At 54.8% G+C, this 16,112-nt stretch overlaps 7 protein-coding genes across 7 annotated transcripts; 3 read left to right on the forward strand and 4 right to left on the reverse strand.

Moving 5' to 3' along the window:
• Positions 1 to 717: 717 nt before the first annotated feature.
• Positions 718 to 1,065, forward strand: J7T54_002496 (uncharacterized protein; the record flags this gene model as incomplete). Its single annotated transcript, XM_051506651.1, has 1 exon — positions 718 to 1,065. One exon carries the CDS (start codon positions 718 to 720, stop codon positions 1,063 to 1,065), a length of 348 nt encoding a protein of 115 aa, XP_051361996.1.
• A 771-nt stretch (positions 1,066 to 1,836) lies between these two features.
• On the reverse strand, positions 1,837 to 2,466 carry J7T54_002497 (Translocation protein-like protein; the record flags this gene model as incomplete). The annotated part of the gene is made up of 1 exon (XM_051506652.1): positions 1,837 to 2,466. The coding sequence occupies one exon, from the start codon at positions 2,464 to 2,466 to the stop codon at positions 1,837 to 1,839; it is 630 nt and encodes a 209-aa protein (XP_051361997.1).
• A 993-nt stretch (positions 2,467 to 3,459) lies between these two features.
• J7T54_002498 (60S ribosomal protein L16) lies at positions 3,460 to 7,116 on the reverse strand (the record flags this gene model as incomplete). The annotated part of the gene is made up of 5 exons (XM_051506653.1): positions 3,460 to 3,598; positions 3,654 to 3,966; positions 4,020 to 4,155; positions 5,007 to 6,088; positions 7,107 to 7,116. The coding sequence occupies 5 exons, from the start codon at positions 7,114 to 7,116 to the stop codon at positions 3,460 to 3,462; spliced, it is 1,680 nt and encodes a 559-aa protein (XP_051361998.1).
• A 576-nt stretch (positions 7,117 to 7,692) lies between these two features.
• J7T54_002499 (Thioredoxin-like fold protein) lies at positions 7,693 to 8,115 on the forward strand (the record flags this gene model as incomplete). The annotated part of the gene is made up of 2 exons (XM_051506654.1): positions 7,693 to 7,747; positions 7,853 to 8,115. 2 exons carry the CDS (start codon positions 7,693 to 7,695, stop codon positions 8,113 to 8,115), a joined length of 318 nt encoding a protein of 105 aa, XP_051361999.1.
• Positions 8,116 to 8,290: 175 nt separating this feature from the next.
• On the reverse strand, positions 8,291 to 9,463 carry J7T54_002500 (Altered inheritance of mitochondria protein-like protein; the record flags this gene model as incomplete). The annotated part of the gene is made up of 1 exon (XM_051506655.1): positions 8,291 to 9,463. One exon carries the CDS (start codon positions 9,461 to 9,463, stop codon positions 8,291 to 8,293), a length of 1,173 nt encoding a protein of 390 aa, XP_051362000.1.
• A 1,206-nt stretch (positions 9,464 to 10,669) lies between these two features.
• On the forward strand, positions 10,670 to 12,879 carry J7T54_002501 (SCF E3 ubiquitin ligase complex F-box protein-like protein; the record flags this gene model as incomplete). The annotated part of the gene is made up of 2 exons (XM_051506656.1): positions 10,670 to 12,169; positions 12,220 to 12,879. 2 exons carry the CDS (start codon positions 10,670 to 10,672, stop codon positions 12,877 to 12,879), a joined length of 2,160 nt encoding a protein of 719 aa, XP_051362001.1.
• A 541-nt stretch (positions 12,880 to 13,420) lies between these two features.
• On the reverse strand, positions 13,421 to 15,009 carry J7T54_002502 (Ammonium transporter-like protein; the record flags this gene model as incomplete). Its single annotated transcript, XM_051506657.1, has 3 exons — positions 13,421 to 13,775; positions 13,838 to 14,832; positions 14,911 to 15,009. 3 exons carry the CDS (start codon positions 15,007 to 15,009, stop codon positions 13,421 to 13,423), a joined length of 1,449 nt encoding a protein of 482 aa, XP_051362002.1.
• Between the last annotated feature and the right edge of the window lie 1,103 nt (positions 15,010 to 16,112).

The following is a 16,112-nucleotide window of genomic DNA, read 5'->3' on the forward strand; positions in this document are numbered from 1 at the left end:
TGAGGTGGTGTGCCTCGTGTGCCAGAGCGAGCGCGCAGCTCAGCGTCGAAGTCGAGTGACACATCACCTTCTCCTCTTCTCGCCGTTCCTCACATTCGTCCACAACCTTGAATGGTCCATAATTATTATATCAGCGCCCCAAAACACGCCTCGTCACCTTTGTTTCATCTCGCCATTTCTGAGCCGCCTTGTTCAGTGTCTTTTGTTCGGGTTTACTACTCTGTAGTAGTTCACCTATCGCCGCATCTCAACGGCCGACCTCCCAGCTACACCCCCTCGCCGACAAACTACGCACACCTGATACCGTGTGAAAACCCACAGGTACGACACTGCCCTTGCTCACTAGCCAAACAGGTCCCTGACAGGCTGACAGTCAGTCGACAGACGTTGATCGCTGCGCGCATCAACCAAGCTCCCTAGGACCAACGTGAGCAGAAGGCAACTTGCAAATCCACTTGCCCGGCCCCAGAAAACATGCCTCTCTCGCTAGACTCGTCTCGCCCCATCATGGCCCCCTCGGTATGTACCTACAGTTTCTTCTTCCTCAAACATCAGACATCCATTCCATTGTTTTGAACCTGCGACTGTGGGCGACGCGCTATAGAACAGCAAGAAGATACGCGCACCACACAAGCCAACCATTCTTCTTCACTACTCCTCGCTTCTCCTTCCATCATTCGCCAAGCTCCCCCACGATCACAAACACAGAAAGCCATCATGACTGACGCGACATCTCGGCAAAAGGCCCGAACCTCAGTGCGCTACAGCACCTACAGCGTCGCCGCCCCCTCGGTCACGCCAACCACGGGTACCAACGACTCTGCGACCAACGAGATCCGCGAGATCGCGACTGGCCTCGACCGCATGGAGAACAAGGCCCTTGCTTCCCAGCGCGTGGCACTCTCCGAGGAGAAGACCGAGAATCTGCACAGACTTGCTTTGGGCGCCAAGATTGACCGTGCTCTCGACCGACGTATGAAGGGCCAGGATGCTGTCATGCGTCCCCGGGCGAAGAAGACGACTGCAGCCACTTCGGCCGACCAGGTCGACGAGAAGGCGGGATAGAGGTGGCAAGCCGTCGAACGGCTTCAACCTAGGATCATTTGACGATGAAGATACCTACAAGGCTGCAAAGACTGCGTCGCATGGCAATACGAAGTCCTGAGACATACCGATCAAGTCCCGAGCTCAAAGAGGTACACGCATATCAATACCACAATTTAGTTGCCACCGTGAGTTGGCTGGTGGATGGTGGTTACACATTGGGGATGCATCTCATTCAGAATACGACTCTTGGACCTGGCGTTCGGTACTTTGAATTGTTTGCTGTTATCTAGCGGTGGTTTTCCCCATCGAGAAGCAGGCGAACGTCCGCTGAGGGGAGATTTGTTGTGTCCATGAGTTTGTCTATTTTTGTAATTCGTTGGGCCCGAGAGCGCATGAGCTAGGAGGAATCATATACCACACAAGTAGACCTGGTCGTGTTGGCGGCACAGACGCGAGGAGACTGCCTGGAGTCGCAGACTCGGGCCAATACAGACCCGTACTCAGATCTGCTGGATGCACTGGAACTACGTCTTCAAGCTTGTGGCCAGATGGTGAAAGAGAAACACGTCGAATTTCTAACCATCGCCGCATCTAGTAATATCCCAGACCTCGGATGTCGGCGCGACGTGCGTACTGTCAAGTCACTTGAATGAGCCCACAGCGGGCAGAAGGTCGCCGCTCAAGAGCGCTATTGGCAGTGAACAGACGCGGTATCTATTCAAAGTGAAAACAAAGGTATCCCAAACTCCTGACCCCCATCATGCTGAGCCACGTAAATCAAGCCTAATATTAAGCTTTACCCCTGGCCAGTCTCTTCTCAATGTCCTCCAGAAGCTCTCTCAGGTCGGCCTCGCCGCCTTCAATCTCCAAAGCCCGCCTCACCCACTCGCTCGCTTCCTCCAGTCTCCCCATCTCCATCAAGCACTTGCCCCGTCGCCACCAGGCCTTTGCGTTGCCCATCTTACGCAGCTCAGCGCTGGTTTGTGCATCCACGCTGCCCTCCGCCCACTGTCCAACGGCCATGTAGGCTTGCGCGCGGTTCGCATACAGCCCGCCCAGCTCCTCTCTGCTGATGGCACAAGGCTGCCACGAGGGACGCGCGCGCGCCATCTCGATACCAGCTGTGTACATCTTCTGCGCCTCGGCGTGCTTCCCCTTACGGTACAGATCGTTGGCTTGATCTCGAAGTTTGGTGACAGCCTGTGCCCTCTTAGGGGGAATCGAGGCAGGCGGTCCAGGAACTCGTGTGGGGAGGACGCCTTCCTCAGAGCTGATGAGCTTGTGGTGGAGGTCGTTGAGGGCGTCTAGCTCGGCTTGGAGCGAACGGGAAGGTTTGCTGGCTGAGGGTGCGACTGTGACTGCTCGAAAGTCCTCGGTAAGTTGCAGAGGCTGCATATCGAAGTGAGTGAGCTCGGCCATTTTGGGGGCTGTGATAGGGAAGAGGCCGCAGACGGGTGACGATATAATCTGATTGATTTGCACTGAAGCTTATGCTTGGAGAGGAAAGTCGCTTAAGTGGTGGTGCTGCTGTTGTGGTAGATGTTGTCGAATTGCCTTGTTGTTCCAATAGACCTGACGGCAAGGACACCTAGCAGTTCGGGCTCCTCTTATCGATAACACGTTATCTGCGAGGGGTACATCCACCGTGGAAATAGCCATGCGATCCAAATCCATTTGACCGGCCAGGAACAACACGGCAGATCTAGTTCGTATCGACATCAATAATAATGTGGAATATATCTTGCTGCGTCATGCATCATATCATCTGTTTGCCACCTTGGAAACTGGCAAAGGCACTGGCATCTCGGCAAGACCGTGCCGCTCATCCAATACACAACGTCTTCAGCCTTTTGGCAAAGCATGCCATGAAGCACTAAAACACGATCCAAGGAGTGATCCAGTACCTAGACCAGTACACGTGGTCGCACTTTGGAAGCAATATCACAACTGCCGTGGCCCACAGCGTGGACTGTCGTATCAGACACGAAGCATGGTCACGTCTTGGGCAGCAGGAACAACAGGTTTGGTTCTTTCTTTCTTGCTTTCTTTCATTTTCGTGGCGGACGCGCTGAGGTCCAGCGTGGTCTCTTCTTTACTGTCATGACAACAACAATCCCTCGATGTCCCCGCCGGTCAACCCCGATTGCTCACGTCCAAGACCACCCATCAACAAAAGGAACAAGGAGAAGAGAAGAGGCGAAGCTGCCGAAACTCCCAGTGTCCAGCAATCCAGACCCCCACCGCGCGAAACAAAATCAAATGTGTCAAATCCCTTTTCCCTTTGTTCAGTGTCGTGTTGTTGGTGTCGAGAACCGCCGCGCGCCAATCTAATGTGAAAGACATGCCCAGTGGTCGTCGACGGTTCATTCATAATAGATGTGTCGTGCCGATGCAAAAGGATGTGTCCCACGTTTAGTGGCCGTAAGCAGCGAGGGCCTTGACGGTCTCGGGGTTGGTCTTGGCGTTCTTCTTGGCCTCGGTCATTTGCTTCTCGTGAGTCAACCTGCGCTCGTAGTAGGCCTGAGCCTTGGCCTTCCTCCTGTCCTCAAGGCTGCGTACTTGTTAGAACCAAAGCTTCATCAGCAGTCATGATGGCGGGAACCTACCGGGCGACGACATCCTGGTACTTCCAGCCGTTCTCGTGGCTGAGGCGGCCGACGGTGCAGTACTTGCGGCCAGGCTGCAGGCGGAGGACACGGAGGGCCTGGGGCACAACGACCTTCTTCTGCTTGTCGTAGGGAGGGGGGACACCTTCGAAGACCTTCAGGCGCTCAAGGGCAGCGGCACCACGCGCGGTCTTGTGGGGAATCATGCCGCGGACAGCCTTGTAGAAGATGCGCGAGGGGGCGCGGAAGTGGAAGGGACCACCACGGGTAGGGTTGTAACGGGTGATCCTGCGCATATGGGCAGCCCACTTGACTGTGAGACGTCATTATCGTGCTCGGTGCTTGGTGTCTGTTGGATTGACTTACGCTTGGCGCGGAAGAACTCGCCAGAGATGTTCAGGGCCTCGCAGCGGACAACAACGATCTTCTGACCGTTGAGGAGCTGCTTGGCAACAAGCGAGGCCAGGCGGCCAAGGAGGTGGCCCTTGCCATCAATGACAACCTGAAGGAGAAGATGGTCAGCGCTTTGCTCTAATGTGGATTGTTCTTTCCAAAGATGCCGGTCTCGGTAGGGTTGTGCAATCTGCCATCATCGAGGCGCCTCCATGTCCACCAACACAGCAATAGTGCTTCCGATCCCAAGTTCCTGCGTTCATCCCCGGCGCCTCGCAATGAGCTTTCCTCGCATGCGTATCTGCCCCGTCCCTCGACCGACAGTTGGTGCACACAGGCCCCGTATTGGGATGATGGAAGGAGGTGTACTCACAACCGGCTCGAAAGACGACATCGTGTTCGGATTTCTTGGATGTGATTGAGAAAGAAAGGAGGAACAAGATTGTCGACAGAGCAAAGTCTCAAACCGGGCGGCGAGATCCTGCTACTGGTGGTGTTTGCTGGAATTGGGGGGTTAGTGGTCGTTGTGAGTCGCGATATGATGGACCAGGCGAAAAATCAAGGGCCACTGAACGGTGGGAGTGTGCCTTTGCCCGATGTGGGGCTAGCCCGACTGAGGAAAGGCGTGGTCTGCGCGGTGGGCAGCCACTCGAAATGCTTAGGGCTGCAAAACCTAGATGTCCCGCAGTTCTGCCGGTCACACGCCACGGCCGGTACGTACGTAGACGCAAGCCAGCACGTGAACAGCGCGCCACGTGAGCAACGTCAGCATGAGGCCTCAATGCCTGGCGTCCGCTGCTGCGACCAGACTGCATCGCTGCCAAGCCACTTCATTCTGTATGTCTATCTGTATAGTTGTCGTAAACATCATGGCCCAAATAGTCGCTCGAAAACATGTGCTATTGTACAATTATGCCATTACGATGCAGATGCCTTGGCTGCATCAATTCCCCTCAACACCTCTTGAACCTCCCTGACGAGCGCCTTGCGGCGCGTCCTCACCTCGTCAATGCCATCAGTCTCGACTCCATCTAGCTTCAGTATGATATGCTGCAGCACAGACTCAGATATCATACGGTGCTCCTCCTCGCGCTTTTTCGCGTCCTTTGGTGTCGATGCTGTGTATTGCACGCATAGTGGCAACCACTTCGTCCTGAACTCGGTGGCAAGCTCATCCAACTTCCTCAATGATTCGGTGCCCGGACCGCCCGCAGGGGGTGAACGGGGCGAATCAAACGTCGAGTTGCTGTCGCGGGGGCTACTGGCCGACTCGCCGTCCAACGCATTGGCTGTCTTCTCTGCCTTCTTCTTGGATCGCTTCTTTCTGCGTCCCTTGGTCTTTTTTCCATCAGGTTCACCAACGACCACCATCTCTTCGTCGGATGCACTGCTTTCGAAACCCTCAGGCACAACCGCCATGATTTCACTCTTGTTCTTGACGCCGTATTCACGGACAGGTGCGGAAGAGTCCTTGAGCTCGCGGCCTTTATAAAGCAGCTTGACTCGCTTCAATGTCCTATCACCCAGATCCATGACAAGACCGACTCGGTTCTTCACATCCTTAACCTGCAATTTTCCATCTCCAATGGTATAGGCGGGGAAGTGAGCAGGATATGTGATGCCCCTGTTCTTGATAAGGAGCACATCATCTTCGGGATCTGGCGATGCGTTCGAGTTCGACCGGTATTGTTGTGCATCATGAGCGGGTTCGCCCAGGTCTTGCGAGGTCACATAACTGTAGTCGTCTTCGGTGACGTTCGGGGCACCGCCTGCCATTGAACTGTACGGCGACAGGCTGGGTCGAGTGTAGTAGAAGCCGGACATGGTTGCTAGCACGGCGGCGAGACTGCTGTAGACGACGGTGGGTGGGACGCCTAGTGTCTCGGAGATGTATTCGCTCGAGCCCTGGAAGGCGTTGCTGAAGTTTGCAAATGTCCCGTTGATATAGGAACTCAAATTCTGCAAGGCGCCAGAGGTGGCCACAACAGCCTGGCTGGAATCCACCTTGTCGACTTTCCTGCAGGTGACCCGTGACAGGACACCTATGAAGCAGAGGGGAATAATGAGGGACGTGTGCCCGTGAAGATGATGCTGCTGCTGCGCAAACAAGCTCTCTTCGCAAGTGCGATGACAGCAAGCGTGATGCGTAGTGCGCAAAAGATGGTAATTGGCAACCCCGGTCCCCTGTTCAGACCGCGAAAAATTGAGCTGACGAGTCGGCAACGCCCCTAGGGAAGTGCCGCGCAGCGCAGTCTCGGTGCGTTGTCACAATGTGGGGGGGAAGACGTCAACAAGTCGACCGAGTCTTTCGATGGGGCCAGTTGGCGGCGCTCAACCAGGCGAAGCGGGGGTTGCGTCGACGTCGGTGGCCTCGTTGGCCAGTATCAGGACTAGCGTGTGCCTGCTGCGTTTGCCGTGTGTAATCGGTGTTGAATGGGCCTTTGAAAGGATCTGCTTGATGCGCGGCTGCGTACAATGACTGCAGCTGAATGGCGCACGTTGGTGGATGAAAGGGGCACCTGGTGCGGCAGACGCGAGTTGATGAGCCTCAAAGTTTGGTTTTGGACGGCGGCCGAAGACAGCTACTATGGCAGGTAGTGAAGCCAATCACGTCAAATGCACAGGCGCAATGGCAGGAACCGCTGCAAGCCGCTGGATGAAGAATATCAGTCGGAGTCTTCCCGCCTCGGGAAGCCAAACTCAGTTAACTTCCTTTGCCATGGATCCGTAGGTACGTCGTTCGAGTCCAGATTAGTCATCAGACTTGATGGTCGGATAGCGAGCTATCTACCCTGTATGCTGTGTGCTCCCTGTCAAACAAGCGTTGTGAAAGGGGAGACACTCGTTTCTGTCAGCATTGTTTATACTTGCTGTATCTCTCGCTCATTCACATCATTGAAGTTTTCTGCAGCTGGCGTGAATTGCTTTTGTCAATGGGTAGCATGTTCAGGAACTCCCAGCGCATGAGCCACGCAGTATCTCAAGACCCAAGATTTACCCAAGACAATGGAGGATCATTATGTGAAGCAAATTGCACGGTTCACTGCTCATTACACGTACTAGGGGGCATGTGCCCGGCTTTGAGTCCCCTAGATGCGCTGGCTTGCATCAACGACCTTATGGACTGCGATATGCGGCAGTGCTGATGATGCCAGATAATTAGCATCCGAAGTTATCAGCAAACAACTGCTATTCAAGTAGCAAAAATGGACATCTAGACAAGGTTTTCCGTACTCAGATCTCTCATGGGTGGCCAAGGTGCTGTGATGATTCCAAATGGCGACATGTGAAGCTCCCTCATTGATGATTCAGCCACCGCGGAGGCGACCGAGCCGGCATTACGAATCAACCATTCGCGGTGAGAACGGCGACGAGCTGAGTGATTGCATCATAGGCCAGTCTTTTATCCCAGCACCCCACACGCCTTTGTTCTACCGCGCTTCGCATTTACGGATTATCAAGCCGGGCAGAGACTGGATTAAAGACGCATCCGTTCGCTGCAACTTCGCAACTGCAAACCTGAACGTACGTTCCAAGACTCAGACTCACCTCACCAGCGACCGAAGACAACACAGCCGAACTCATACTCTGCCTTTAGTCCTTCATGAACGCTTTGCGTAGACTCTTCACCACATCGTCCGGAATCATGGCCGCCGAAGCTATGCCCAAGGTCCAGAGCCTCATTGACGAGAGCCCAGTCGGTAAGTAGGACGAGGTTCCCCTTGGTCAGCCGTAGATCATCCAGGGGCGCATTGCTGTTGTTCCCTGGCATTGCCGCGACTAGTGCTAACAGACATGCACAACAGTCGTCTTCTCCAAGTCATACTGCCCTTACTGTAAGAGCACCAAGTCGACCCTGCAGAAGATTGGTATCGACTTCAAGGTGATCGAGCTTGACCAGATCAACGGTGGCAGTGACATGCAGGATGCTCTCGAGCAGATCAGCGGCCAGCGCACTGTCCCCAACGTCTACATCAAGCAGAAGCACATTGGCGGCAACTCTGACGTGCAGGCTCTGGACAAATCAGGGAAGCTGCAGGGCCTCTTGAAGGAGGCCGGCGTTGTATAGATGGAAGAGCGCCATTTCACGCAATAAACCTTGGACGATAGAGCAGAGCATACAAGAGACATGGCTTTGCACCAAGAAGATATGCCTTCGAGTGCATTTTGGACGAGACAGAGACTGTGGTGGTAGTGATCTTCATGATATTCCTCGCTATTGTACAACATGTGCAGCCATTCAATTACAGCACCTGTGTTGCCACGGTTCCCACCGGCCTCTCTACAAACTCCATGACACCATTGATGATGTTTTGCCTTGCTGGCTCGGATGCCACCTTATTACCCGCCAGATAATTCAACCACAGCAGTCTGGAAATCCTCTCATCCTGCACGCTGCCCATGATTTGCGAGCGAGCCCCCTTTGTAGCCTCTTCATCGTACAGCACGGACAACCGTCCCAACTGATCGCGGCACATAAGCATCTCCTTCTGCTTGGGAACCGATCCGCGCGCAAACAAATTCTTGAATTCCTTGAGCGCCTCACCGAACTGTTCATCTCCGTATTTCTGCGAATCCCGCTGCGACCGAGCTGTGATGGCACGGACAAAGCCATCGCGCAAGTGGCCAAAGTCGGTATCCTTGACGGGCGTAATGCGGAAGGCAGAGCGGCAACCAGCATCGCGGAGAATGGTATCCCAGGTCTCCTCCCCTTCGGCTGGGTCGAGCAACGACTTGCGCAACGATTCTTTCTCCGATGGAATCAACGTCGTTGCGAGTGAGTTCACCTTCTTTACGAGGTAGGTCTGCAACTTGGCAATATCCTGTGTGGCAACATAGAAGCCCACAACATAAACCTGAATTCCAAGAAAGGTGACAGTGCGCGTGCCCAGACCAACTAGGGTGTACTCAGTCCCCTCATTGCTCGAAATGATTGCTTCAATAGAACCAACCGCTCTCGTGTCTGTTGGTAATTTTACATCTATCGTTCGGGGAAATGTCTGTACGACACTGTTTCCCGTAGGCACAATCTCGTGCCCCTCGTCGTCCCTCAGGACCACCTTGCGTTGTTCGCCGGCTTCGGTTTTGAAGGCTTCCGTCGGTATTGGTGAGTCTAGGCGAATGCTTCCGGCGCTCGAGGATTTGTCGCTGTCACTCTGAGCAGCGAGGGCGACTTTGAGCTTGTAGGCCGTGTATATGAATGACGCGATGCCAGCAATCGCGCCAGCGGAGAGAAAGGCGGTTCGGTTACGCTCGTAGTCGCGTCGCTTGTTGTGGAGCTTGTTCAAGCTGAAATCCTCGGTCGCGCGGGTTGGTTTGGCAGTGAACGTGCGACGGGCGGCGATTCGAGCAGTGCATGCGCAATGCGCATGGCCAGAGGCCCGGGCAACGGGTCGTAGGGACATCTGTCGTAGCATTGCAGAAATTTGCTGCCGGATGAAGAGGAGGTGGTCTACAGGGTGATTGATATGAATGCAGCAAGGACAGACATGGAGAAGTGCAAGCTTGCAGGCTTGCCGGGAAGATTTGCGTCCGGCGACCTGGAACTGGGAAGTTTCGGCGATCATCAATTGTCGATTACGTCTGGAACAGCGTCACGTGATTACTCCAGCGCGGCCTACCCTAAAGTGTTCTAGTCTCAGAACATGCTCGTCCTGCGAGGGACGAATACGTTCGCTGAGAGACACAAAAACAGTAGTATCACAGTACGCAACACAATCTATCATAGAGAAGAAAATAGAAGGTGTCCGCTGCGCTGGTGCAGTCGTATTCATGTGATATGAGATCACGTGTTGTTGAATGGATAGTATATGGGCAGTATTGGGCGAATACCTCTTAACTAGTCTATTGGGCTGAAATGGTGAAGTCTCCCTGTTGTTCGGGGTTCAGGTACCCAGGATGTCAATATGAGCCGCATGTGCCTGCGCAGCCTTCCATTTATCGGGTGACCTTCGACCCTCAACGGAGCATCACCAGAGATTGTCACGTTGAAGGTGCAGCTGAATGGAGGGGAACTAACGACGTCAACAGTTAGCCGTAATAGGAGTAGCTCCGCGGCGGAAGCCCCGCTCTCTAGCGACAGACACTGGCGAAACCCCCTAGAAATAGATCTCCAGAGGGGCACCTCGCTGAGCCAGTGCCAGTCGCTCCTGACGGCAACTGGAGCCGTCAGTTGTATTTGTGATCCAAGTCTCAAGGTGCCTCAGCAGTCCGGCCACTCGAACCATCACCTCCTCCCAACTGCGTTCACGTCTTGTTTCTTGCATAACAGCATCATCCCTCGACAACCGCGTACGTCTCGTCCCTTCGCTCAACGACCTATTCAGTCATCGCTTCCACGACCGTTTGCAGGCCCTCGCGAAAACGACCGATACCGCCTGAGGAGATCTTTCCGCAACCGAAACCGACGAGGCTGCAACGCCCAACCTTGACTTCACCACGAGCATCACCTTCAGAAACAGCGACTATCCATTTCTGAGATCTTATGCAACGCGGACTGCAGGCAAGACCGCGCGCCGACCCTGAAGCACAATACAGCTGCAGCAGCGCACTAGGCTGGTCGTTCCCACCAGCTAGCTGGCCGCCCTTCTTGAATATCGCCGCCCTCGACGACATCATCAAATATGAGGCCCGCGCTACCTCAGCATAATGGTGACCCAGGCAGCTCTTCGCGACCGGGCCGCTCAGTATCGGCCTCCGATGAACAAGATGATTCCCGGTCATCTTCGTCGACCGAGTCGCCTGCTGCCGCCGATCACGAAGAATCCGATTTCTTTCTCAACAATAACGACTCACAGTCCTCGCTCGGCGTCAACGGATTTCAGGATATGGTTATGAATGACGATTGCCCGCCGATGGACCGCTTACCGAACGAGATCCTGATGTGCATTTTCGCAAAGCTTGCTCCGTCAACCCATGACCTCTACCACGTCATGCTAGTCTGCAAGCGTTGGGCCAGGAACTCGGTAGACCTCTTGTGGCACAGGCCGACGTGCAACAACTGGCGCAATCATGGAATCATCTGCCAGACTTTAGGCGTGGAGAACCCATACTTTCGTTACGCAGACTTCATCAAGCGCCTCAACTTGGCTGCCCTCGGTGAAAAGGTCAGCGACGGCAGTGTGCAGCCCTTGTCCGTCTGCACGCGGATTGAACGACTCACGCTACCGAACTGTCGCGGCTTGACTGACCTAGGGCTCATGTCCTTGGTAGATGGAAGCACATGTCTCTCAGCCCTCGATATTTCCAACGACAAGAATATCACCGAACAGTCGATCAACGCGGTGGCCGAGTCCTGCAAGCGTCTCCAGGGCTTGAACATTACAGGGTGTGAGAATATATCCAACGAAAGCATGATCAATCTTGCTCAGAATTGTCGGTCCATCAAGAGACTGAAATTAAACGAATGCTCTCAGTTGCGGGACGATGCCGTCAACGCTTTTGCCGAGAACTGCCCCAACATGCTCGAGATCGATTTGCATCAGTGCCACTTGGTTGGCAACGGTCCCATCACGGCATTGTTGACCAAGGGTACCTCGCTGAGGGAGCTGCGCCTGGCCAACTGTGACCTCGTTGACGACTTCGCGTTCCTCTCTTTGCCGGCGTCAAGGACCTTTGAGCACTTGCGAATCCTCGATCTGACATCGTGCGCCAGACTGACCGATGAGGCTGTGCTGAAAATCATCGATGCTGCACCGCGACTGAGAAACCTGGTCTTGGCCAAATGTCGCAACATCACTGACATTTCTGTAAAGGCGATTGCCAAGTTGGGTAAGAACCTTCACTATGTACACCTGGGTCATTGTGGACAAATCACGGATGAGGGGGTGAAGGAGCTCATCCAACAATGCAACCGCATACGATACATCGATCTGGGTTGCTGCACCAACTTGACGGATGACTCCGTTCGCAGGCTCGCCACGCTCCCGAAGCTCAAGCGAATTGGGCTCGTCAAGTGCAGCAATATATCGGACGAATCTGTCCTGGCTTTGGCAGACTCACATCGTCGTTTGCGACCAGTCAGGGACAGCGCTGGCAGAGTTATTGGCGGACACGGCGATGCTTTCTACTCGTCAAGCCTCGAGCGAGTGCATCTTAGCTACTGCGTGAACCTGACTTTGAAGGTATTACTCGTCCTTTCAGTCCCGAACTACTTAACTGACCCATGTTTCAGAGCATTTTCAAACTTCTCAACTGCTGCACCCGCCTCACCCACCTGAGCCTTACAGGTGTTGCGGCATTCCAGCGCGATGACTTTCAGCCGTTCTGCCGAGCAGCGCCACCCGAGTTTACCCAACACCAACGCGACGTCTTCTGCGTCTTCTCCGGGCACAGCGTGAATCACTTCCGCAACTACCTCAACACCGACGAGCAATTCAAGGAACTTCGAATGAACAGCTCATTCAGGCGCATGCGGGACAGTGCGAGTCACCATCACCAGTCCCTCGCGGGACTCGACCTGTTAGACGACGAGATGAACGATGGCGACGACGACTTTGACGGCATGGACGCAACCATGCATCTTCCAACCGGTGCACCCGCGGGGATCCTCAACTCGCTGAATGGATATGGCCCACCCTCCATACCGAATGTTGGGCTGGCGGGGCTTCCGCAACAATTGAACGGTCCGCTGAACCACTTTCCCGGGTTCGGTAATTGGACCACCCTAGGTGAAATGTTGAACAGCGGACAGGCCAGTCAAGCGCCCGTGGAGAGTGCAGGAGGTGCTAGTACGGCGCCCCTACACATGCCCCAAGCCGAAGCGCAGCCGCCACCTGATGAAGACGCCGCGGATGGGCCCGGTGGCAGCGGGCAGCCGCATCACTCGATTTAAGGAGGCAACGAAATTACTGCAGAGCATTGGCGAGCATTGAGAGCGGCGTTTGGAGAATACCCATCTTCTGTTTTTCGGATGACTATTGACGCCTGTGGCATGCTGTTTCGAGTCAAGGACCTTATTGGGATTTGGGGCTGCTCAGCTAGGAAATGTGGAAGCCGACTGGCGGCGTTTGGCCTTTTTGCTATGAGATGCGAAACTTCCAGTGGAGGTTCAAGGGATAAGACAAGTTGACGATAGAGGACGACATCCAATGAAGATACGACTGCATGAATTAACCAAGGTACATATGCGTGAACTGAAGTGCTTCTGGTTGGATGGGGAAAGACTACCACACCCAGTCCCGAGAACCACTGGATTGATGGTCATCATATACACTCAGGAGTTGTGGTATAGGTCGTAATAAAATTAAGATAATGGTATCAAAGTATATATAAAGCATCATCACAGCACCTGTGTTCACATACAACAAGCATATGTCGACCCAAGCCCTGCGACAGATTGTATGTTGGGGTTAGAAGATTCATGGAACAGCTTCTTAAACAGTCTCAGCCGTCTTCTCATGGCTGCTGGCTGCGCTGCTCCCGGCAACAGGGGGGACCTGGCTGGAGATGACGCTGGCATTGTCCGACAGGTGACGAGTGAGCTCGACATAGTCGTAGGCGAATTCACCGAGCTGGCAATCGTCCATGCCGAGCTCCTCCTCCTCGGGGGAAGCACGCAGGCTGAGGCCAGGCACAAGGTTCAGGAGGAACAGGATGAGGCAGGTGAGGACGAAGGACCAGGCGAAGGCGGCCACGGTACCGGCGAGCTGGTAGCCCATCTGCACCCAGTGTTGCTCGATCCAGCCAAGGGGACCCCACTCGGCCCCATCGAGCTTGGCAATCCAGGAACTGCAATTGTGTTAGTAACGTGTGAAGGAGAGTTATGGGGACGGGGGAAAGGGGTGGCTTACGCAGCAAAGACACCAGTCAGGATGTTACCAACGATGCCGCCCACGCCGTGGACGGCAAAGATGTCGAGCGCCTCGTCGACGCCAATGAGGAACTTTAGCTTGGTGGCAAAGTTGCAGCAGACGCCGCCGACGATGCCGATGATCAGGGCTCCCCAGGGAGTAACGAACCCAGCGGCAGGGGTGATGGCCACGAGGCCAGAGATGGCACCGGAGCAGAAGCCGATGGTAGACCACTTCTTCTCCAGACGGTAGTCGAGAAGGATCCAGGCGAGGGCGGCCATGCAAGCTGCGAGCTGCGTGTTGTAGCTGGCCATGATGGCGCGGATGTTCATGCCGAGGGCAGAGCCACCGTTGAAACCGAACCAGCCGACCCAGAGGAAGACGGTGCCGATCACGACGTTTGTGACGTTATGGGGGCGCCATGGCATACCGGCGGTCCTAGAGTAGCCAGTACGCTTGCCGAGCATGATCGAGTAGGCGAGTGCACAGGTGCCCGAAGCGACGTGGACGGGGCCTCCACCGGCAAAGTCGAGGGAGCCGAGCTTGAAGAGCCAACCGTTGCCGTTCCAGGTCCAGTACGCAATGGGGTCGTACACGACGGTCGTCCAGATGAACATGAAGACAATGGCGGGCAAGATGCGACCACGGTCTGCGACGGCGCCAATGGCGAGTGCGGGCGTGATGGATGCGAACATGCCCTGGTACAGGCAGAAGAGGATGTCGGGCAGGGCATCGGCGCCGTTGGGCTGGGCGATGACATCTCGCAGACCAATCATGCTCATGTCGCCGAGGAACGCATTGCCGGTGCGGGAGAAAGTGAGGGAGTACCCCCAGAAGAACCACTGGAAGCCGACGACGGCGACGGAGAGCATGGAAAGTAGGAGCAGCTCGAGAGCAGACTTGCGACGGGCGAGACCGGAGTAGAACAAACCGACACCGGGAATCATGAGGAGGACGAGAACGGCGCAGATGATCATAAAGGCCATGTGGCCCGTCTGTAAGAGCTGTCAGCTGAGGCATTCCCGCGGACGAGGCAGGCAGGCAGCCGCGCCTGGATGGGTGGAAGGACTCACGTCGTAGAACACGTTGAGGTCGGAGACGCCAGTGTCCCAACCTGGTGCGGCATCGCTGGTCGTGCCATTGTACTCTTCCTGTCGCTTGAGGACGTCCATGCTAGGCAATTGTCACTCAAAAGGCCGTTTTCAGGATGATCGTCTGGGTGAAGAGAAAGGAGATGCAAGGGACGATCTGACCAGAGACAAGAGGACCGGGATGGAGGTTATATAGAGTCTCCGCGAGGGTGACGAACCCAAGCTGAACAGGGATCAGTTAATTACCGTGTTCGGGCTCTGTCACGTCTGTCCGACTCTACTCCGTATCGCGTGTCGAGTCACTATCATGTGGGCTTGCCGCTCGAGGTGGGCGTGGTTCATGGATGCGGCTAGCCAGGGATCGTTGCTGGGCGTGGAGGGTGGCTTGTGGGGGAGATAAGGATAGTGCCGTGCCGCGTCAGTGATGCTGAACATCAATTTGACCTTGGCGGTGTTCGCGGTATGGAACGTAGGAACTCGATGAACGTGAACATGATATGTAAATCTATCGAGATTGCTGCTGACGCTCGATCGTCCTTGTATTAGTGGCAATGATGGACATCCCAGAATCGACCTGATCTTGTTTAGCCCTATCCGGAAAAGAAGGACTGGGTGTCATCGGCTGTGGATCTACATGTAGGAATCTGATGGTCGCTGGAAATGGTTAGCAATACTAATGTTCATCATTCATCAAGATAGCTCAGCTATCGCGTTCTTGATACGTAGCATCATCGCGGCAACGTCTCTCTTGGCACTTGAAGCTGAGCAGTGTCTCTCTCGCGCCAACGAACCATGTTCTGATCACCACCAGCCAACAACTCATTTTCTTCGAAAGGGTCTCAAACTTTAGGCCAGTTCGGAGCGGGATCATGCAGCACGACGTCTCGTTGTGTCGTCCCAGGTGGTGGGCCCCACTGATAAGGATCCAGCCTGCCATAGGGCGCACACCCCCCTTTCGAGCGCAGACGCCTCGAGCGCAACAGAACGCTATCTGCGGCTGTGCTGCCATCGAGACATCTTCAAAGCTCAAACCAGTCGTGGATGAAATGATCATGCCGTTTGCTACCGTCATGATCCTCACGTTTTGTGATGCTTTCGGCTAGGACTTGTGTTGGCGCTTGTGGGTCGGCATGAAATAAGCTTAACCGACCATGTCTTCCACGCGGAGCGCGCAGCGTGTCAAG

This window comes from Emericellopsis cladophorae, assembly GCF_022114955.1.
Source record: "Emericellopsis cladophorae strain MUM 19.33 chromosome Unknown NODE_24_length_302009_cov_114_244240, whole genome shotgun sequence".
In the NCBI taxonomy this organism is placed as follows: Eukaryota; Fungi; Ascomycota; class Sordariomycetes; order Hypocreales; family Bionectriaceae; genus Emericellopsis; species Emericellopsis cladophorae.